General features: G+C 45.2%; 1 protein-coding gene across 3 annotated transcripts in view; it reads right to left on the bottom strand.

The window, feature by feature from the left end:
* FBXO41 (F-box protein 41) overlaps positions 1-17,509 on the bottom strand; it is a 785,122-nt gene that overhangs the window by 122,010 nt on the left and 645,603 nt on the right. For all 3 annotated transcript variants that reach the window (XM_069632312.1, XM_069632313.1, XM_069632311.1), the window contains exons 7-8: positions 11,318-11,433; positions 6,855-7,007 (exon numbers count right to left, since the gene is read on the bottom strand). In XM_069632312.1, coding sequence (XP_069488413.1) covers positions 6,855-7,007; positions 11,318-11,433 — 269 coding nt within the window. The remainder of the gene's footprint in view (positions 1-6,854; positions 7,008-11,317; positions 11,434-17,509) is intronic.

The following is a 17,509-nucleotide window of genomic DNA, read 5'->3' on the forward strand; positions in this document are numbered from 1 at the left end:
AGAATGAATATGCAAATGACAGCAGCGGAGCAGTCATCGCGGAGGTTCTAAAGATGGAACGCGTGGCTTCTGAAAAGCAGGCGACCTAATTCACTCTTCAGAGGATCCTGAGGAGCGTCATCCTGAGAGCGTGCGCTCCTTATGTCTGCAACGCCTCAGTCTACCCCGGGCCCGCTGAGCTGCATGTTAATTACAGCTCAGGGGACATTGCAACAAAGTGTCAGAGCTGGGGGATGGGAGGCTAGGCTTTAAAACACTGACAAAAAGAGAATTTGGTCTATAGTATGTGTAAGTATATGCGTACTATGAATATTTCAGAATATAAACCCTTGTTTGTCCATTACACGCAGGGCAAAATCAATGTGGAGCCCTTTCAATGTGTGTGGGGCTTTTTTGCCTGCCACATTCTTTTGTGGAGAGTACTGCAACATGTCATAACATACTTTAATAATGTAATCTGCACCAGGAGTGCAACGAAACCTACATTTTGGGGGTTTTGGGGGTAACAGGTTATGGGTGGGGCCACTTTAGAAATGGGGCAGGGCAAACCCAGAGGTTCTGCCCCCTCTGTTCTACCCCAAGGGTTGTCTGGCAGGGAGCCCATATATCCTATCCCCCTTTCACTCCGACCAACCACCACACCTCCCCACCCTCAACCCGCCAGAATCAGCTCCTCAGTCCAGCATTACACATAAGCGAACACACATACACATAGACACATTCACTCACTCAATTAAACATCCCATTGACCATACACTCGCTCATTTACATGCCCCCAATGCATCATACACTCATTCACACACACATCCGTACATACATTGTACACACACTCCTTGCACACATGCATACATAACGAGCTAACATGCAACACCCTTTCACACTGCTAGTTTCAGAAAAGGCTTCCCTTGCCTGTCTGCCTAACAAAAAGCAAGTGTGTACATCAGCCCCCTGCCCTCAGAGGTGAAAGAACACATAACGTTGTTATATGTTCGTTTGCTTCCTTGGGGAGGGGGCTCATTTTCGTAAGGCTGCACAGTGATGGAAGTCTTTCCTGAAACTCGCAGCTTTAAAGTGTTGCTGCGTTTGTTCAAATACATGTTTCTGCACGAACACAGTAACACTTTAAAGCCGCCGGTTTTAGGAAAGGCTTCTCTCCCCTCTCAGATGAACAGAAAGCCTGGGGAATTCAGATTTTGAAAATGAAAAACCGGGACAGGTGAAAAAAATAAAAGTAGGACTAGCACTCTGAGCACATTCAATCCCCACCCCACACCGCTGTGGTTTGGGTATGTTTCACCAAAAACATTTTGATCACGGCAAACTGACTGCACTTTATTTTCTCTGGCCCAATTCAAACGCACATGTGCATTTTTGTGTTTTTCTTTGTCCCTCGCCTCCAATTTTAAGGGAAAAATATATGCGATCAAATTGCCCCAAAGGCCAAATTACCCATGCAAAATTTGACCAAATGGATCATTAGATTAATTGTTTTAGGTCAAATAGGCTAATACCCACCTCTGTCACACCGCCTTCCATGGCACCCCCTTCCCCATGGGATCATGCATTAAAATAAATATCTCCAGCACCTCTCATATATATTACCTGCAGGCTTGTAAAATGATACCTCACTATAGCGCTTTGAGGAGCTTTTGCTTTCATTGTTACAGGCTTTGCAAAAATATATATATATTTTAACCAGTCTCAGTGTTGCAGTAAGTAGATACATGTGGTTAGGGACATAAATGTTGGATGCTCGAGGTGAGCCTGGGGTTTCTATCAATGGTGATCAGGGGAGTTGCTAGGTCTGGAAATGACCCGGGGCTACGCTGATGTTGGAACTGTTGGGACTGGGGGCTAGCTAGTCTTTTGGCTGTAGCTCCTGAGATTCTATCCGGGGCTACAACCAAAAGATCAGGGGCTATAGCCCCCTTAGTCCCCCCCTAGCAACGCCTCTGATGGTGATGCTAGAAAATGTCGGCTTGAATTGTTAGATTACAGCAGCGGGCACCCTCCCTTCCCCAAAATCAGCACATGTATTTTAATTTTTTTAAACTCTCGGGACGGGGCGTGGGGGGTCAGGGGTCCTAATTCCGGGATGGTCCTGACAAAAACGGGACGTCTGGTCACCATAAAAAAGCCCCACCCCTCTGCTAAAATTTCACGGGCGAGGGGGGAGGGGGGCTAAAACATGGCCAGCTGAATGACGTTGCGCGCCTGATCTGCACACCATAATCACAGTACAGCTACACTTTTTCCCTCCGGGAGTGCGCCCATTGGTGATGTATTATTATGTGATGTCATCAGTGATCATCTCATCAACGACCTTGTCTATGATGTCATGTGCGGCATCCTGAGTGAGTTTGGTCGGAGTTGGTAACTGGCAAAATGTCCATATTTGTAATTGCAATTTCACCATGATGCCATTCAACTGTATCTATTCCAATGGGATTTTAAAACGAGCTATTTATTTATTTATTTATTTATTTATTTATTTATTTATTTATAACGCGCCAAAACGGCCCGCAGGCACAGGGACGCACATACACACCAACACCTGATTCAGAAGTGACAGGATAGAACATGAATCGGGATCAATTCAACACAATGTATGCAGCCTATGGGTGCTCCACAGGAACATGTGAAGGGTACACACATTTCAAGTGGCTACGCTAACGTGACTAACCACACCGCAAAACAACAATACAGCAAAGTCCACAAATGTTGCTAAAATCTCGGCCCCATCCACATCAACTACTTCCCCCCAATAGAACCAATTATCTATCCCGCTACGCTTGAAACCTTAACTCACACTACGGCAACCTTTCAGTAGAGCCTGGAGGTGTGCCGCCTAAAGTGTTGGCAAGAGAGGAAGAGAGTGAAAGGTCAGTCTGTGCAAACCTTTCCGCAGAAATCCAATCTATGTTTCCTAATTTAAATAAAATTGCAAAGTCACAGCAAACTGCTTTCTGGACAGTAGAGAAATTGAACATTGGACTAATGGCATATTTACAAGTCTCTCGTTACCTAATCACCACAGTAAACAACTTGGCATCATGCCAAACCTGAAACAACCAGAAATCATAACAAAAATTCATAATTCCATTTCAGGGGTTTGAAAGTAATTTTGTGTCCTTATAGACATTGTGGCTTTTTTTGAGCTAAGCTAGAGTTGTTGATCCTTATGCTTGTCTGTAATGTTTACGAGGTACCTGGGCACACCCTATAAGCCAAAACTACTGCACTAGAATACTGATTCGAAGGAGATGCAATGTGAGGACGGACACACAGCTTGTGGATGCTGTTTGGACATCTACGTACCCATTGACTGCCCATAGTCATGTGAATCCGTATAGCCATTCCCACCTACCACCTGCTCCTCCCCACCCAAAAAACATCCTTCTGGAATCTCTTTGAGCTATCTCCATCAAGCATTATCATCAAACATTGTGCAGTATAGGGTCTGCCAGTGTTATTTCTAAGCAACCACCTGAGAATTAGTGGCTTAATTGTACTTTTAAATGGTCTCGCGGTACTATTAAAATGTCTTATTAGGCGTGTGGTTTCAGCCACTTGATCTGCAAGCAATGTGTGTGTCCTCACATTTGTTCCTTGCACTGAAGTCCAGTTAAAACCATGCATTAGCAAAGCCAACAAGTTTGGCTTGTGCATAGGTATTAGATAGGCCACTGGAACTGAATTCAAATACGCAGTTACTCTAACCATTTTCTAGCTGTTACCATCTAATGCCCAGGTAGTACCATTATGGCACTGCCTGGCAAATGCCTAACCCATGCATACACAAAAGCCAACACTGGTGGTTTTGTCCATGCTTGCTTCTAGCTAGGCCTTGGCGATTCCCCAGGCAATCTCCGTCTTTGAGACTAGTCGTTTTAGTAGCGGGAGGATAGGGACAGTTCTGTTTGCCCCTCCCAGTAGATCCCAGTAGATCCTTTGAAAAGCACAGAGCCCACTCAAGAAGAGAGAGGAAGAGGGGATTCAGGCTTTGATATATAAGTCATTGGCAAAAACTCTCTGTTATACCAGCAGCAGATCAAAATAGGCATAGCACTTTCCCAGAGTTCCTTGCAGCTATCCCCGTTACTTATAGGGGGCTATGGAAGTGTAGTGAGGTCATTCTCATGTAGCAACGCTGGGAATGTGATCCACTTAAGGGAGACTCCTATTGGACAGTTTGGGGGACTAAGATCACGTCAATCAATATTAGCCATGTGCCTTTAAAATGGCAACCCGGGCCACTTTCCTTTAGCACTCTTTGGGGTACTATTCAATAGACTGCTTTACACATATTCATGCTATATAAATGGAGATGAGATTTAGGGGTAGGCTGCCTGTTCCTTAACTGATCACTAAGGCGAGTGGGGTCCTTCTGCCCTTGTGTTGCAGTGATAGTCAAACATCTTTTATCTTGAGCCCGCCCAGCCCCCCTGAGTAAAAATGTTGATTCTGACTCCCCCCTACATGCTATAACTGCTTACATTTTCTATGACAACCTTATATTTTCTATCAGAAGAATCACCCTAATACCTTTTTTCTCTTTCGACTCCAGTTTCAATGACCTGCCCACTAAGTCTCAGCCCAATTGCACTCCCCCCAGTATTTATGAATGATCACATGGGATATTTATCTGCATTTTGCATATGATATGATATGATTGGGGACCGAACCTGTGTTGCTCTGTGTCGTCTTGCTTCCAAAGCGAGCACGTTGCCCCTGAGCTAACCTCCCGAGACAAGTGCACTGGTTGTGCACTTGCATATTTAAGGACATTCAGAATCATTTCGGTTTGTTCCTGATGGATGTGGGTATTTCCAAGTTGAATGAAACTATTTGTTAGAATGCTAAAGAGCTGCACTAATAATTAGCCACCCGTTGTTAATTGCTCATGACGTTTGAATCCGCTTGAATCATAGACCCCAATTAGTTATGGTATGTAATGTTATTTGTTTCTTGCGCAGCCCGCAGGCATCAGGTGAGAAGGAGCGTGTAATCCAGACCTCCATTCTCACTCAGTGCCAACATCCTTGCTAATGAGCATCCGTAATGGTAACTACCTAAAAGTCTCCAGAGTTCCCTGTAGACCAGTCCATCCCTGGAGTGGGCGCCCTCTGTAATGGTAACCGACCTAAAAGTCTCCCGAGTTCCCTGTAGACCAGTCCATCCCTGGAGTGGGCGCCCTCCATAATGGTAACCAACCTAAAAGTCTCCAGAGTTCCCTGTAGACCAGTCCATCCCTGGAGTGGGAGCCCTCTGTAATGGTAACTGACCTAAAAGTCTCCAGAGTTCCCTGTAGACCAGCCCATCCCTGGAGTAGGCACCCTCCGTAATGGTAACTGACCTAAAAGTCTCCAGAGTTCCCTGTAGACCCGTCCATCCCTGTAGACCAGTCCATCCCTGGAGTTGGCGCCCTCGGTAATGGTAACTGACCTAAAAGTCTCCAGGGTTCCCTGTAGACCAGTCTATCCCTGGAGTGGGCGCCCTCCGTAATGGTAACTGACCTAAAAGTCTCCAGGGTTCCCTGTAGACCAGTCCATCCCTGGAGTGGGCGCCCTCCGTAATGGTAACTGACCTAAAAGTCTCCAGGGTTCCCTGTAGACCAGTCCATGCCTGGAGTAGGCGCCCTCCGTAATGGTAACTGACCTAAAAGTCTCCAGGGTTCCCTGTAGACCAGTCCATCCCTGGAGTGAGCGCCCTCCGTAATGGTAACTGACCTAAAAGTCTCCAGGGTTCCCTGTAGACCAGTCCATGCCTGGAGTGCGCGCCCTCCGTAATGGTAACTGACCTAAATGTCTCCAGGGTTCCCTGTAGACCAGTCCATCCCTGGAGTGCGCGCCCTCCGTAATGGTAACTGACCTAAAAGTCTCCAGGGTTCCCTGTAGACCAGTCCATGCCTGGAGTAGGCGCCCTCCGTAATGGTAACTGACATAAAAGTCTCCAGAGTTCCCTGTAGACCAGTCCATGCCTGGAGTGAGCGCCCTCCGTAATGGTAACTGACCTAAAAGTCTCCAGAGTTCCCTGTAGACCAGTCCATCCCTGGAGTGGGCACCCTCCGTAATGGTAACTGATCTAAAAGTCTCCAGGGTTCCCCGTAGACCAGACCATCTCTAAAGCTGGCGCCCTCTGTAATGGTAACTAACCTAAAAGTCTCCAGAGTTCCCTTTAGACCAGTCCATCCCTGGAGTGGGCGCTCTCTGGAGTGGGCGCTCTCTGTAATGGTAACTGACCTAAAAGCACCAATTCATGACACAGACGGTTGGAAACACGCCTGCAGAGGGCGATCATCTTGACTATAGACGATCTGCCTCAGATACTTGCTGCTATTCCAGGTTGGAGAAGTTCTCCATAATCCTGCTTCAAAATGGCGATTCTGAATGACTCAGTACGTAGAAATTGAACACCTGGAACAGATGTATGACTCTAAGAGATGGACACAATGATTTATTTTAACGGTATACAGTTCTTTTGCCGCAGGATTTTTAGTCGCGGGACTTTTCATCGCCGTTTTTTTATCGAAAAAAAATCATCGTTTTTTTTGGGGGGGGGGTTAAAATTAAATAAATATTTGTGGGTGAAAGGGAATAAAAAAAATTAAAAAAGTGGGGTCTGGGGGGGTTACCCCCCCACCAAAAAATAAATGATGAGTTTTTTTCGATAAAAAAAAGGCGATGAAAAGTCCTGCGATGAAAAATCCTGCCGCAAAATAACGTAGAACCATTTTAATATAGTGAATGACCAATACAGGTGATTAGTTGTATGTGTGCGTCTTATCAAAAATGTGTAGCCATCTTGCACAAAGGCAGGCGTTCCAAAGGCGAGCATTCTGAACAGAGACGTACCGGTATGTGACGGCTTGCAACGCCCGGCAGTAGCAGCTGGCCAACCAGAGGGAGCGGTCTGTCAGAATGTTCGGGCAGTGCGATACACGGAGGATGAGCAAGTTAGAGCCCGTGGCCTTCAGTAAGGACTCCAGGCCCCCTTCCAGGCATCCGCTGCAAGAAGACAAACCAGAATCAAAACATGTAGATATAAGAAGTACTTCCTGATTCACTTTGAAAGACTGGAACTTTGTTCCCAGGATTATGATTCCTTCCTACCTCTTTCTCTCACTGCCTTTGCTATTAATTCCTTTCCTGGCATGAATACACTCCAGCTACATCCTCTGTATTGTATTATATGTATTAGTCATAATTATAGCACCTTTCCCCATTTGTAGGGTCTCAAAGTGCTTTGTGGTAGGAATGCCCTCAGGAACCGAAGTCCAGTATGGGAAATGTTCTAAGAGGAAACTTAAGATGTGTGTGTGCAGGTGGCCGAGATTAGGATTTGGGAGGGCTGGCTAGGCTCCAGTAAGCAGCGCAAGAGGTCAGGCAGGCACATGGGCGGGTGCAGGAGACTCAATGTGTACCCAGCTAGACCAGATTTGTTATAGGTTGTCGCTGAATTCTAATGGCAGAGGTGTTTTGGCAAGTCTGATGTTTTAGTGCGAAAGGTCATGTGACCAGCTAGACCAAATGTGTCGTAGTTGTAGCTGGAAGAAGCTTATATTCGATGTCAATGTGTCAGATTTGTTCTGGCACTATGGGCAGGCTACCCCTAAGTCTGCCAGGGTGATAGGTTTGTTGTCCTAGAGCATCTTCTAGGTGAAGCAGACATGCTACCATGGAAAAACTAGTTGAGTGGAATTCTCTGACTGCAATAGACAAATCATTTAGATAGACATAGCTACTACATGCGTTCCATGTTCTACATGTCTCCCAATCTTCGACAGATGCTGATCAAAGTAAGCTCGATATCAAGGGTACCTGTATGTAACCACTGTGTGTTCCAATGGCTAACCTAAGCAGTTATAGGCTCAATGGGGGTTAATAACAAATATCTTGGAGTGTCATGGGCAGGCTGGACCTTGTAGGTGGAATGCTTTAAGTGAACCACATGTGTTAACCTGCATGTGCTTACCTCTAGCAGCAGTGCCAGGGCAGTATCTGTACATCAAGGTGTGCCCCACGGGCCCCAGAGCAGGAGCACAGTATTCAGCTTCAGTAAGCCCAGGTATCCATCTTCTGCAGCACTGTCTGTCTTAGTCTTTCAGCTCTGGCTATTACACATTCTGCAGTGCTGTCTGTGTGCTGTCTGTCTTAGTCTTTCTGCTCTGTCAATTTCTCTTTCTGCTCTGTCTATTACGCATTCTGCAGTGCTGTCTGTCTTAGTCTTATTACACATTCTGCAGTGCTGTCTGTCTTAGTCTTTCTGCTGTGTCTATTTCACATTCTGCAGTGCTGTCTGTGTGCTGTCTGTCTTAGTCTTTCTGCTCTGTCAATTACTCTTTCTGCTCTGTCTATTACACATTCTGCAGTGCTGTCTGTCTTAGGCTTATTACACATTCTGCAGTGCTGTCTGTCTTAGTCTTCTGCTGTGTCTATTACACATTCTGCAGTGCTGTCGGTGTGCTGTTTGTCTTAGTCGTTCTGCTCTGTCTTCTGCACATTCGGCAGTGCTGTCTGTCTAGGTCTTATTACACATTCTGCAGTGCTCTATCATAGTCTTTCTACTCTGTCTATTGCACTTTCTGCAGTGCTTTCTGTCTTAGTCTTTCTGCTCTGTCTATTGCGCATTCTGCAGTGCTGTCTGTCTTAGTCTTTCTGCTCTGTCTATTACACAGCTGACTCTAGAGTTTTGGCACAGGCACCATGAGCAGTTTTTGCCTAGGGACAGGTGTTGGTAGAGACTTCGAAGATATTAATGGTCATGGAGTATGTGACTCTGGTGTGGGGCTGCACTTCCGTCCCTCATTTCTTTTTCTCAGTCTGTTGTCTTATTTCTTCTGGTCACCCAAGGGCTTAATCTTAGAAGAGGGCACATAAAGAGAAGGGACCCGTGTGTGCGTAGTTATGGCTCAGATAGCCGAATCCTCCTCTTGCTGCAGAACTGGAGGAAGGTAGGCAGTGAAGGCAACAGGCCCCATCACCCTTCTATAATGAAAGTTCTTATCCAGGTGTATAGAATTGCATGTGAAGGTGTCTGGTAATTATGCTGTCCCCGGTGCCATACATTACAGTCTACAATAGCACCAGCATGATCTACATATTCCATGATAATGAAATATGCGTAATTTTGGACATAACATGTATACCTTCAAAATGTAAAGTAACAAAGGAGACAGGAAACTCCAACAACCTTTCACATGCAACTGTGTTAACCTGATGCCAGCTCCCACCCGCAGTATCAATTGACAGTGAAATGTCATGTCTAGGACTGAATGTTTACAGTAGTCATCCTCGCAGGGGGACCCCATTCAGAAGGTACGAGTATGTGGTTTGACAGAGCCTGTAAGTCTGGTCTCACCACAGCCTCAAGGCATACCTGCCGCTTTGATCAGGAACCACAGAGAGCTCCATTCACCGGAGAGACTCTTTGACCCACAACAGCCGGGAAGATGGGTGGGACTTAGTATTATATGTTTTCACCCCTTTACCTTTTGTGCTGCAAAGTACTCTGATTATGACCTCATGCATAAAGGAGATTGTTGGTGGGGACACAGGATTGGTTAATTGAGGTAGGCTTAGCCTGAAAACATTCCTGTGGTCCATTTGACCTTAAGCGAGGTCAGAGCCCCTCTTTTGGCAGACCATCTGAAGACTTTTCAAGGAGTATAAGGAATAACTCATCATTGGAACCTGGCTGAAGGTATAGTCTGCCTTTCATCTTCTGCTGGTGAAGGAAGGCCAAAACCTCCAAGAGGGAAGCAAGATCCCTCCCCTAAATATCTCAGAGGCAAAAGAGATACTGTATCCAGAGGACCATACAGCAGCTCTAGATCCTGCACCCAACCAGCACACAGCGTTCCCTGCTAGGCTTTGCAGAAAGCCTCCTAGGTGGTAAGTGCCAGAGAGTCTCTGAACCAAACCAAGCACAAGGCCGCTGCCTCCAAGGCTCTCCTCAGCTTTGGGCCGTCCGCCTTAAAGGATGACACAAGTCCATTGAAGAAGCTAGGAGAAGTGCATCAAGAAGCATTTCCGACTTCTGTCTTAAAGGACATTTTCAAGCCAGTCGAGCCCCTCGAACTACAACCGACTGCACCTGACTGTTGTTACGTCACAGTCGGTAATACTGTCTCAGATGCCTCGATCAGTGTTTCAGAACCGCCGACCAGCACTGAGACAACAATTCCTGACCACCGAGCCACCATGTCTGCAGCCGTCCATCCTGCTTTGCTTGCTGTACTGCCTGCCGCCTGATACCCGAAGCTGTCTCCCATTTTGAACTCTGTCGCACAAGCTGCAAAGCACCCTGAAATCAACTCGACCCTGTCGAGCACCAAGAACATCTACAGCCCAAGGTACATTGTGATTCTGTCCCCCTGGTCCTTCTCCAAAGGCCCCTAAAGAAATTTGATGACCCATTGTTCCCTTTGTGCTAAAAGCAAGTATCCTTGAACTGTTGCGATTATTTACTACACCGACTACCCTCCTGTCAGTATCCAGAGTGCATCACTTTTCTTTCTTTGAAACTGTCTGTCCTCTGCATTCCTACCAGGGTGGGCTGTATTTCATAGTTTTCCAGAAATGTCTGTTGTGATAATAATAAAGTAGATAATAATAAAGTAGATTTTTGTATACAGCCTTGTCTGGACATTCCCTTGTAGCATTGCGGAATAATTGTATTTTCACTGCGTTGCAACTAACCAACGATCCACAACCTTTTGTAGATAAGCCTGCCGTTCTGTCCATGTTACCAACATTGGACAAGGAGGTTTATAATGTGCTTGTGTTTCGAATCTGTTTCGGATCTCTTCTGGTGTACTAGAGGTGAGGGACTGATTGATGGTTTAGAAAACGATATTCATCCCTGGACCACTGGTGCCCGGGAAGTTGAAGCTTCAAAGGTTCTCAGACACCCATATGTCACTGCCTTATGGTAAGGGAAAGGCATTGCTGGGGGAGTTAAGGAAAGGCTGCTTTTTGAGATCAGTGCACGGCAATAGTTCCTGACTCTTATGTATCTAAAATACCGTGGAATGCCTTGAATTGACTTAGACGCTGGAACATAGTTCTTGATTTGAGAATTTGTGTGAAGCGTTTTTTTGTTTCTACTTGCAATAGATTTTTCTACTCCTTTTTGTACTTTCTTTGCATTTTGTGGACCTGACCTTTTGAAAGTGGTGAACTCTTGAACTTTCACCTAGGCCTTGACATTGAGGATGTGGGTTTTTACCCTTGGATGGACCTTAAGCTTTGAGTTATCCCTTGATTGGCTGCCTTTGGGGAGCCCCGGGTACATTGGGGGCTCTTGGACTGCTCACCGTGTGCTCTTCATGTACTCCTCTTTGCTCTCCTTCTTCCCTCGCTGCCGGGGCTTCAGGTTCTGCAGGGTGAGGGAGTGGGCCTGGGTACACCACTGCGACAGGGTCACTAAGAACTGGAAGCAAACGAAAAGCAGTGTCAGTAGGGAAGGTGGGACATGCATACAGAAAGCAGTGTCAGTAGCAGGGACAGAGATAGAGTAACTAGTGGCAGTAGGGCGGGCCAGGGATACAGAAAGCAGTGTCAGTAGGAGGGACATAGATAGAGTAACTAGTGCCAGTAGGGCGGGCCAGGGATACAGAAAGCAGTGTCAGTAGGGAGGGACAGAGATAGAGTAACTAGTGCCAGTAGGGCGGGCCAGGGATACAGAAAGCAGTTTCAGTAGGGCGGGCCAGGGACACAGATAGCAGTGTCAGTAGGAGGGGCAGAGATAGAGTAACTAGTGTCAGTAGGGCGGGCCAGGGATACAGAAAGCAGTGTCAGTAGGGAGGGACAGAGATAGAGTAACTAGTGCCAGAAGGGCGGGCCAGGGATACAGAAAGAAGTGTCAGTAGGGAGGGACAGAGATAGAGTAACTAGTGCCAGTAGGGCGGGCTAGGGATACAGAAAGCAGTGTCAGTAGGGAGGGAGAGGGATAAACAAAGCAGTGTCAGTAGGGAGGGACAGGGGTACAGAAAGCAGTGTCAGTAGGGAAGGTGGGACATTCATACAGAAAGCAGTGTCAAAAGGGAAGGTGGAACATGCATACAGAAAGCAGTGTCAGTAGGGAGGGACAGGGATAAAGAAAGCAGTGTCAGTTGGGAGGGACAGGGATGCAGAAAACAGTGTCAGTAGGGAAGGTGGGGCATACATACAGAAAGCAGTGTCAGTAGGGAAGGACAGGGTCAAAGAAAGCAGTGTCAGTAGGGCGGGACAGGGATACAGAAAGCAGTGTCAGTAGGGAAGGTGGAACATGCATACAGAAAGCAGTGTCAGTAGGGAAGGTGGGACATGCATACAGAAAGCAGTGTCAGAAGGGAGGGACAGGGATAAAGAAAGCAGTGTCAGTAGGGAGGGACAGGGATACAGAATGCAGTGTCAGTAGGGAGGGAGAGGGATAAACAAAGCAGTGTCAGTAGGGAGGGACAGGGGTACAGAAAGCAGTGTCAGTAGGGAGGGACAGGGATAAAGAAAGCAGTGTCAGTTGGGAGGGACAGGGATGCAGAAAACAGTGTCAGTAGGGAAGGTGGGGCATACATACAGAAAGCAGTGTCAGTAGGGAAGGACAGGGTTAAAGAAAGCAGTGTCAGTAGGGCGGGACAGGGATACAGAAAGCAGTGTCAGTAGGGAAGGTGGAACATGCATACAGAAAGCAGTGTCAGTAGGAGGGTTAGATCTATAGAAAGCAGTGTCAGTAGGGAGGGACAAGGATACAGAAAGCAATGTCAGTAGGGAGGGACAGGGATACAGAAAGCAGGGCCAGTAGGAGGGAAAGAGCTACAGAAAGTGGTGTCAGTAGGGAGGGACACAGATGCAGAAATGGAGGGACATGGATACAGTAACCAGTGTCAGTATGGTGGGACAGGGATACATAAAGCAGTGTCAGCTGGGAGGGACAGGGATGCAGAAATCAGTGGCAGTAGGGCGCAAAAGGGATACTGAAACCAGTGTAAGTAGGGCTGGACAGAGATACAGTAACCATTGTCAATAGGGAGCAAAAGGGATACAGAAAGCAGTGTCATTCGGGAGAGACAGAGATACAGAAAGCAGTGTCAGCACGGAAGGACCGGGATGCACAAATCAGTGTCAGTATAGCGGGACAGAGATAGAGCAACTAGTGTCAGTAGGGAGGGTCAGGGATAAAGAAACCAGGGCCAGTAGTCAGGACAGAGCTACAGAAAGCCATGTCAGTAGGGAAGGTGGGACATGCACACAGAAAGCAGTGTCAGTAGGAGGGACAGAGATAGAGTAACTAGTGCCAGTAGGGTGGGCCAGTTCAGTAGGGAGGGACAGAGATACAGAAAGCAGTGTCAGTAGGGAGGGACAGGCATACAGTAACACGCATCAGTAGGGTGGCCAGGCATACAGAAATCAGTGTCAGCAGAGAGGGGCAGAGATAGAGTAACTAGTGTCAGTGGGGAGGGTCAGGGATGCAGAAATCAGGGCCAGTAGGAGGGACAGAGCTACAGAAAGCTGTGTCGGTAGGGAGGGACACAGATGCAGAAATGGAGGGTCAGGGAGCCAGTAACCAGCCCCAATAGGGTGGGACAGAGATACAGAAAGCAGTGTCCACTGGGAGGGACAGGGATCCAGAAATCAGTGACAGTTGGGAGTGAAAGGGATACAGAAACCAGTGTCAGCAGATAGGATCAGGGATACAGGAAGCATTGCCAATGGGAGGGACAGAGCTCCAGAAAGCTGTTTCAGTAGGGAGGGACAGGGATTCAGAAATCAGTATCAGTAGAAGGGAAAGCGACACAGTAACCAATAGGGAGTGGCCGAGATACAGAAAGCAGTGTCAGCTGGGAGGGATAGGGCATCCCAGATATCATTGGCAGTAGGGAGTGAAAGGGATACTGAAAACAGTACCAGTATGGAGGGACATAGATACAGTAACCAGTGCCAGTATGGAGCAACAGGTATACAGAAAGCAGTGTCAGTAGGGAGGGACAGAGATACAGAAAGCAGTGTTGGTGTGGAGGTACAGGGTTGTAGACATCAGTGTCAGTAGGAGGGACAGAGAACATAGATAAAGTAACCAGTGCCAGCAGGGAGGGACAGAGATACAGTAACCAGTGTCAGTAGGAAGGACAGAGATACAGAAAGCAGTGTCAACAGGCAGTGAAAGGGATACTGAAACCAGTGTCGGTAGGGAGGGGCAGAGATACAGTAACCAGAGTCAGTAGGAGGGACAGGGATACAGTAACCAGTGTGACTCTAGAAAGGGAAAATAATCCAAAATCCAGTTTCAGTAGGAAGCAAAAGGGATACAGTAATCAGTGTCAGTTGGAAGGGAGAGAGATACAGTATCCTGTGTCAGTAGGGAGGGACAGGCATAAAGAAAGCAGTGTCAGTTGGAAGGGACAGATATACAGTAACCTATGTCAGTAGGGAGAAATAGGGATACAGAAAGCAGTGCTCCAAGGAATGGTTTGGGTCAAAAAGTCTGCATGGCAGATAAATGGGCACATAAGGTGTACACACACTTTCAAAAGAAAAATCAAGAAGCCAATGTAAGGAAAAGATACCAAAAGCCCCTCTTTTTGACCCTGATCTTACTTTCCCAAAGTCCAGTAATGACGAAGCTCTCGTGACCCGCACTTAAGAAGAACACTGCCCATGTTATAATACCTGAATGCCATATGATTCCCAAAGGTATCAATGCCCTAACTGATTCTGTAAGGGAGAATTCACATGTTAGCCCCTTCCTCCTAAACCCCTAAACAAGTCAAGAGTTCGCACCAGACTCTTAATTTCATATCGATTTTACATTCCCTTTCTACAAACGTCTGGCATCATTACCAAAATGCGTTTTACCCCTCTCACCCTCGTGTTAATGAGTCTGAAATGCCCAGGGGTACTGTCCCAACCAGAAGTACCAAGGGCCAGTACCCTTGCACAGGACAACTCTGGTAGGCTGCATGCGAATCATCAAATCAATCAATCAATTTCATATTTCAGACAAATCTATGTATATATATATTCAGTAAAAAATCTTTGTTAAAGGGCCGTTATGGTTAAGTTGCGCTACTAAAAAACTATCAAATTCTGTAAAAAAAACTTTGTTAAAGGGACGTTATGGTTCAAAGTAAAACCAAAAACCCCCTGAAATTTGTCAGTTATGGTAAGCTAAGCAACCATAACTCGCGCCACCACCATGCACTGCTAAGCCTAACACCCAGGACATCAAAGATGAAATCACAAATGTCATTGATGGCATCACTGATGACATCACATGTCTGGCTCCCCCTTTTTTTCCTTTACTGACATATCTAGGCCACATGGTTCTGCTCAGTAACAGTCAAGGACTAAAAATTGAAAATGTACTATACTTGCAGACTTATCCTTCAAGTATGTTCTTACAGTAATTCCCTTAGGGTCCAGTCACATCATATGAAACATATACGTAGCGGAAGACACAGGCTTGAAAGACAGCAATCCTTTCTGTGCATGAAGATATTCATTAGGATTATCAGCACTTTCTCATAGTTTCTTTTTTATTACTGTACTTTCCCTGTATATACTCATATTTGTATACGTTGTACTGACACTCTTTTCCTTAGAGTCCAGTCACATCATGTGATACACATACATACAGTAGGTAGCAGCTTTCAAACACAGCAATCATTTCTCTGCATATACTCATATTTGTATGTGTTGTGGTCTCTTTGTGTTTTGTCTGTAATAATGCATTAATTATGTATTAAGTGGGTTTTATTACCTACTTATTACATGTTTCACAGTACACAAAACTCTAATAAAAAAGCAGGTATTCATTTCACTATTCAACATGGCAATATTATGAATATTGCACCTCCATCTTGTATGCTGCACACACTGCTTATGTTTCTACATGAGTAGCTTAGTATACTGGATAGAACTTCAGAATAGAATGCTATTTATATCAATGCATTTGCTTAGTGCACTAATTAGCTCATGATATTTATTCCAATGATCCTTGACACTTTTTGGTCAACATGATAAGAATTCCTTGTACAGAATTTTCATGAAAAGTAAATGCATGTGTGATGTCATCAGTGATGCCATCAATGACATTTGTGATGTCATCTTTGATGTCCTAGGTGTTAGTGTTAGCAGTGCACGGTGGCGCGAGTTATGGTTGCTTAGCTTACCATAACTGGCGAATTTCAGGGGTTTTTCGGTTTTACTTTGAACCATAACGTCCCTTTAACAAAGTTTTTTTACTGAATTTGATAGTTTTTTAGTAGCGTAACTTAACCATAACGTCCCTTTAACAAAACATTTTTTACTGAATTTCATAGGTTTTTAGTAGGACAACTTAACCATAATATCCCTTACTTTATATACATGTAACATAGAACATACTGAACCCCTAGCTAGTGATTTTGATGTCTGTGGACCGCGTGAATGTCCGCGGACGGACACGGACAACAGCAACACTACCCAAAAACTCAGGGGTATCTTAAATTGTCATATTATGCCATATGAACACTGCACAAGTTGAAACACCAGCACACAAACACATTATATGTAGTAATAAATAAGAAGTAGAACCTATATATCTAACACATCAACCATCCATTTAAATATCATATATACTAAAATGGAATATACCAAAACAAGAAAGATATGCTCCTAACATAATTACCTCACAGAAACTGCACAACTAGGAGCAACAGCAGATTTACAGAACAGTGAGAAGACAATTTACCAGAATCTAGTAAGTAAACTTATTTTTTCTTATATATTTCTTAAATTTCTATATTAGATACAATAAAAGTAATATATATTTGTTTCTCCTCACAGAAATGTCAAATACCTTAGAATGGCGTGAGGAGAATTTCCCACATGGTGAAATGTCTGAAGATAGTGAAACTAATGGTAGACACTTCTCTCTATAACCAAATTAATAAGCATTACTTTATGTGCACTTAACATATATATATATTTTTAGCAGACCATACAAACATTGAAAACAATACACAACAAGATACTTTAGAACAGACTCTCCAGCGCATGGAAGAAAAAATGAACAAGCTCATGACAAATTTACACCTTTTAAAAGATTTTGTGGAGGCCCATATAAAAGAAAAAAATAGATACCATTGTGCATCATGTACCTGTCCCTCCTCTCCATATCCCAGTCAATTATCCCAAACCCTCCCCACATAGAAAAATGTTCTGATGAGACTTCCATCCCTTCATCTTCTCCTGTCCATCCTCTTGAAAACCCCAATTCCCCTGTGTTTGCGTCAGTTTCTGCTTCCCCTTCTCTATCCTAAATTGTACATATATATATATATATAATATAATGAAAAATAAATGGTATGTGTGTGTTAATTTAGTCCTTTGTGGTTTTTTAAAAAAAGTCAGTTTTAATGTCCGCGAACAACACGGGTGTCCGGAATATCTTTAATTAACCAAAATGGGGTTGTCCTAAGGACACTATACCTGTCCGTACTGTTCGTAGGAAAGTTGAAACTGTTCTAAGAACACATCAAGTGTCCTAG

This window comes from Ambystoma mexicanum, chromosome 6q (genome assembly GCF_040938575.1).
Source record: "Ambystoma mexicanum isolate Mex_15411 chromosome 6q, UKY_AmexF1_1, whole genome shotgun sequence".
NCBI classification, from domain to species: Eukaryota; Metazoa; Chordata; class Amphibia; order Caudata; family Ambystomatidae; genus Ambystoma; species Ambystoma mexicanum.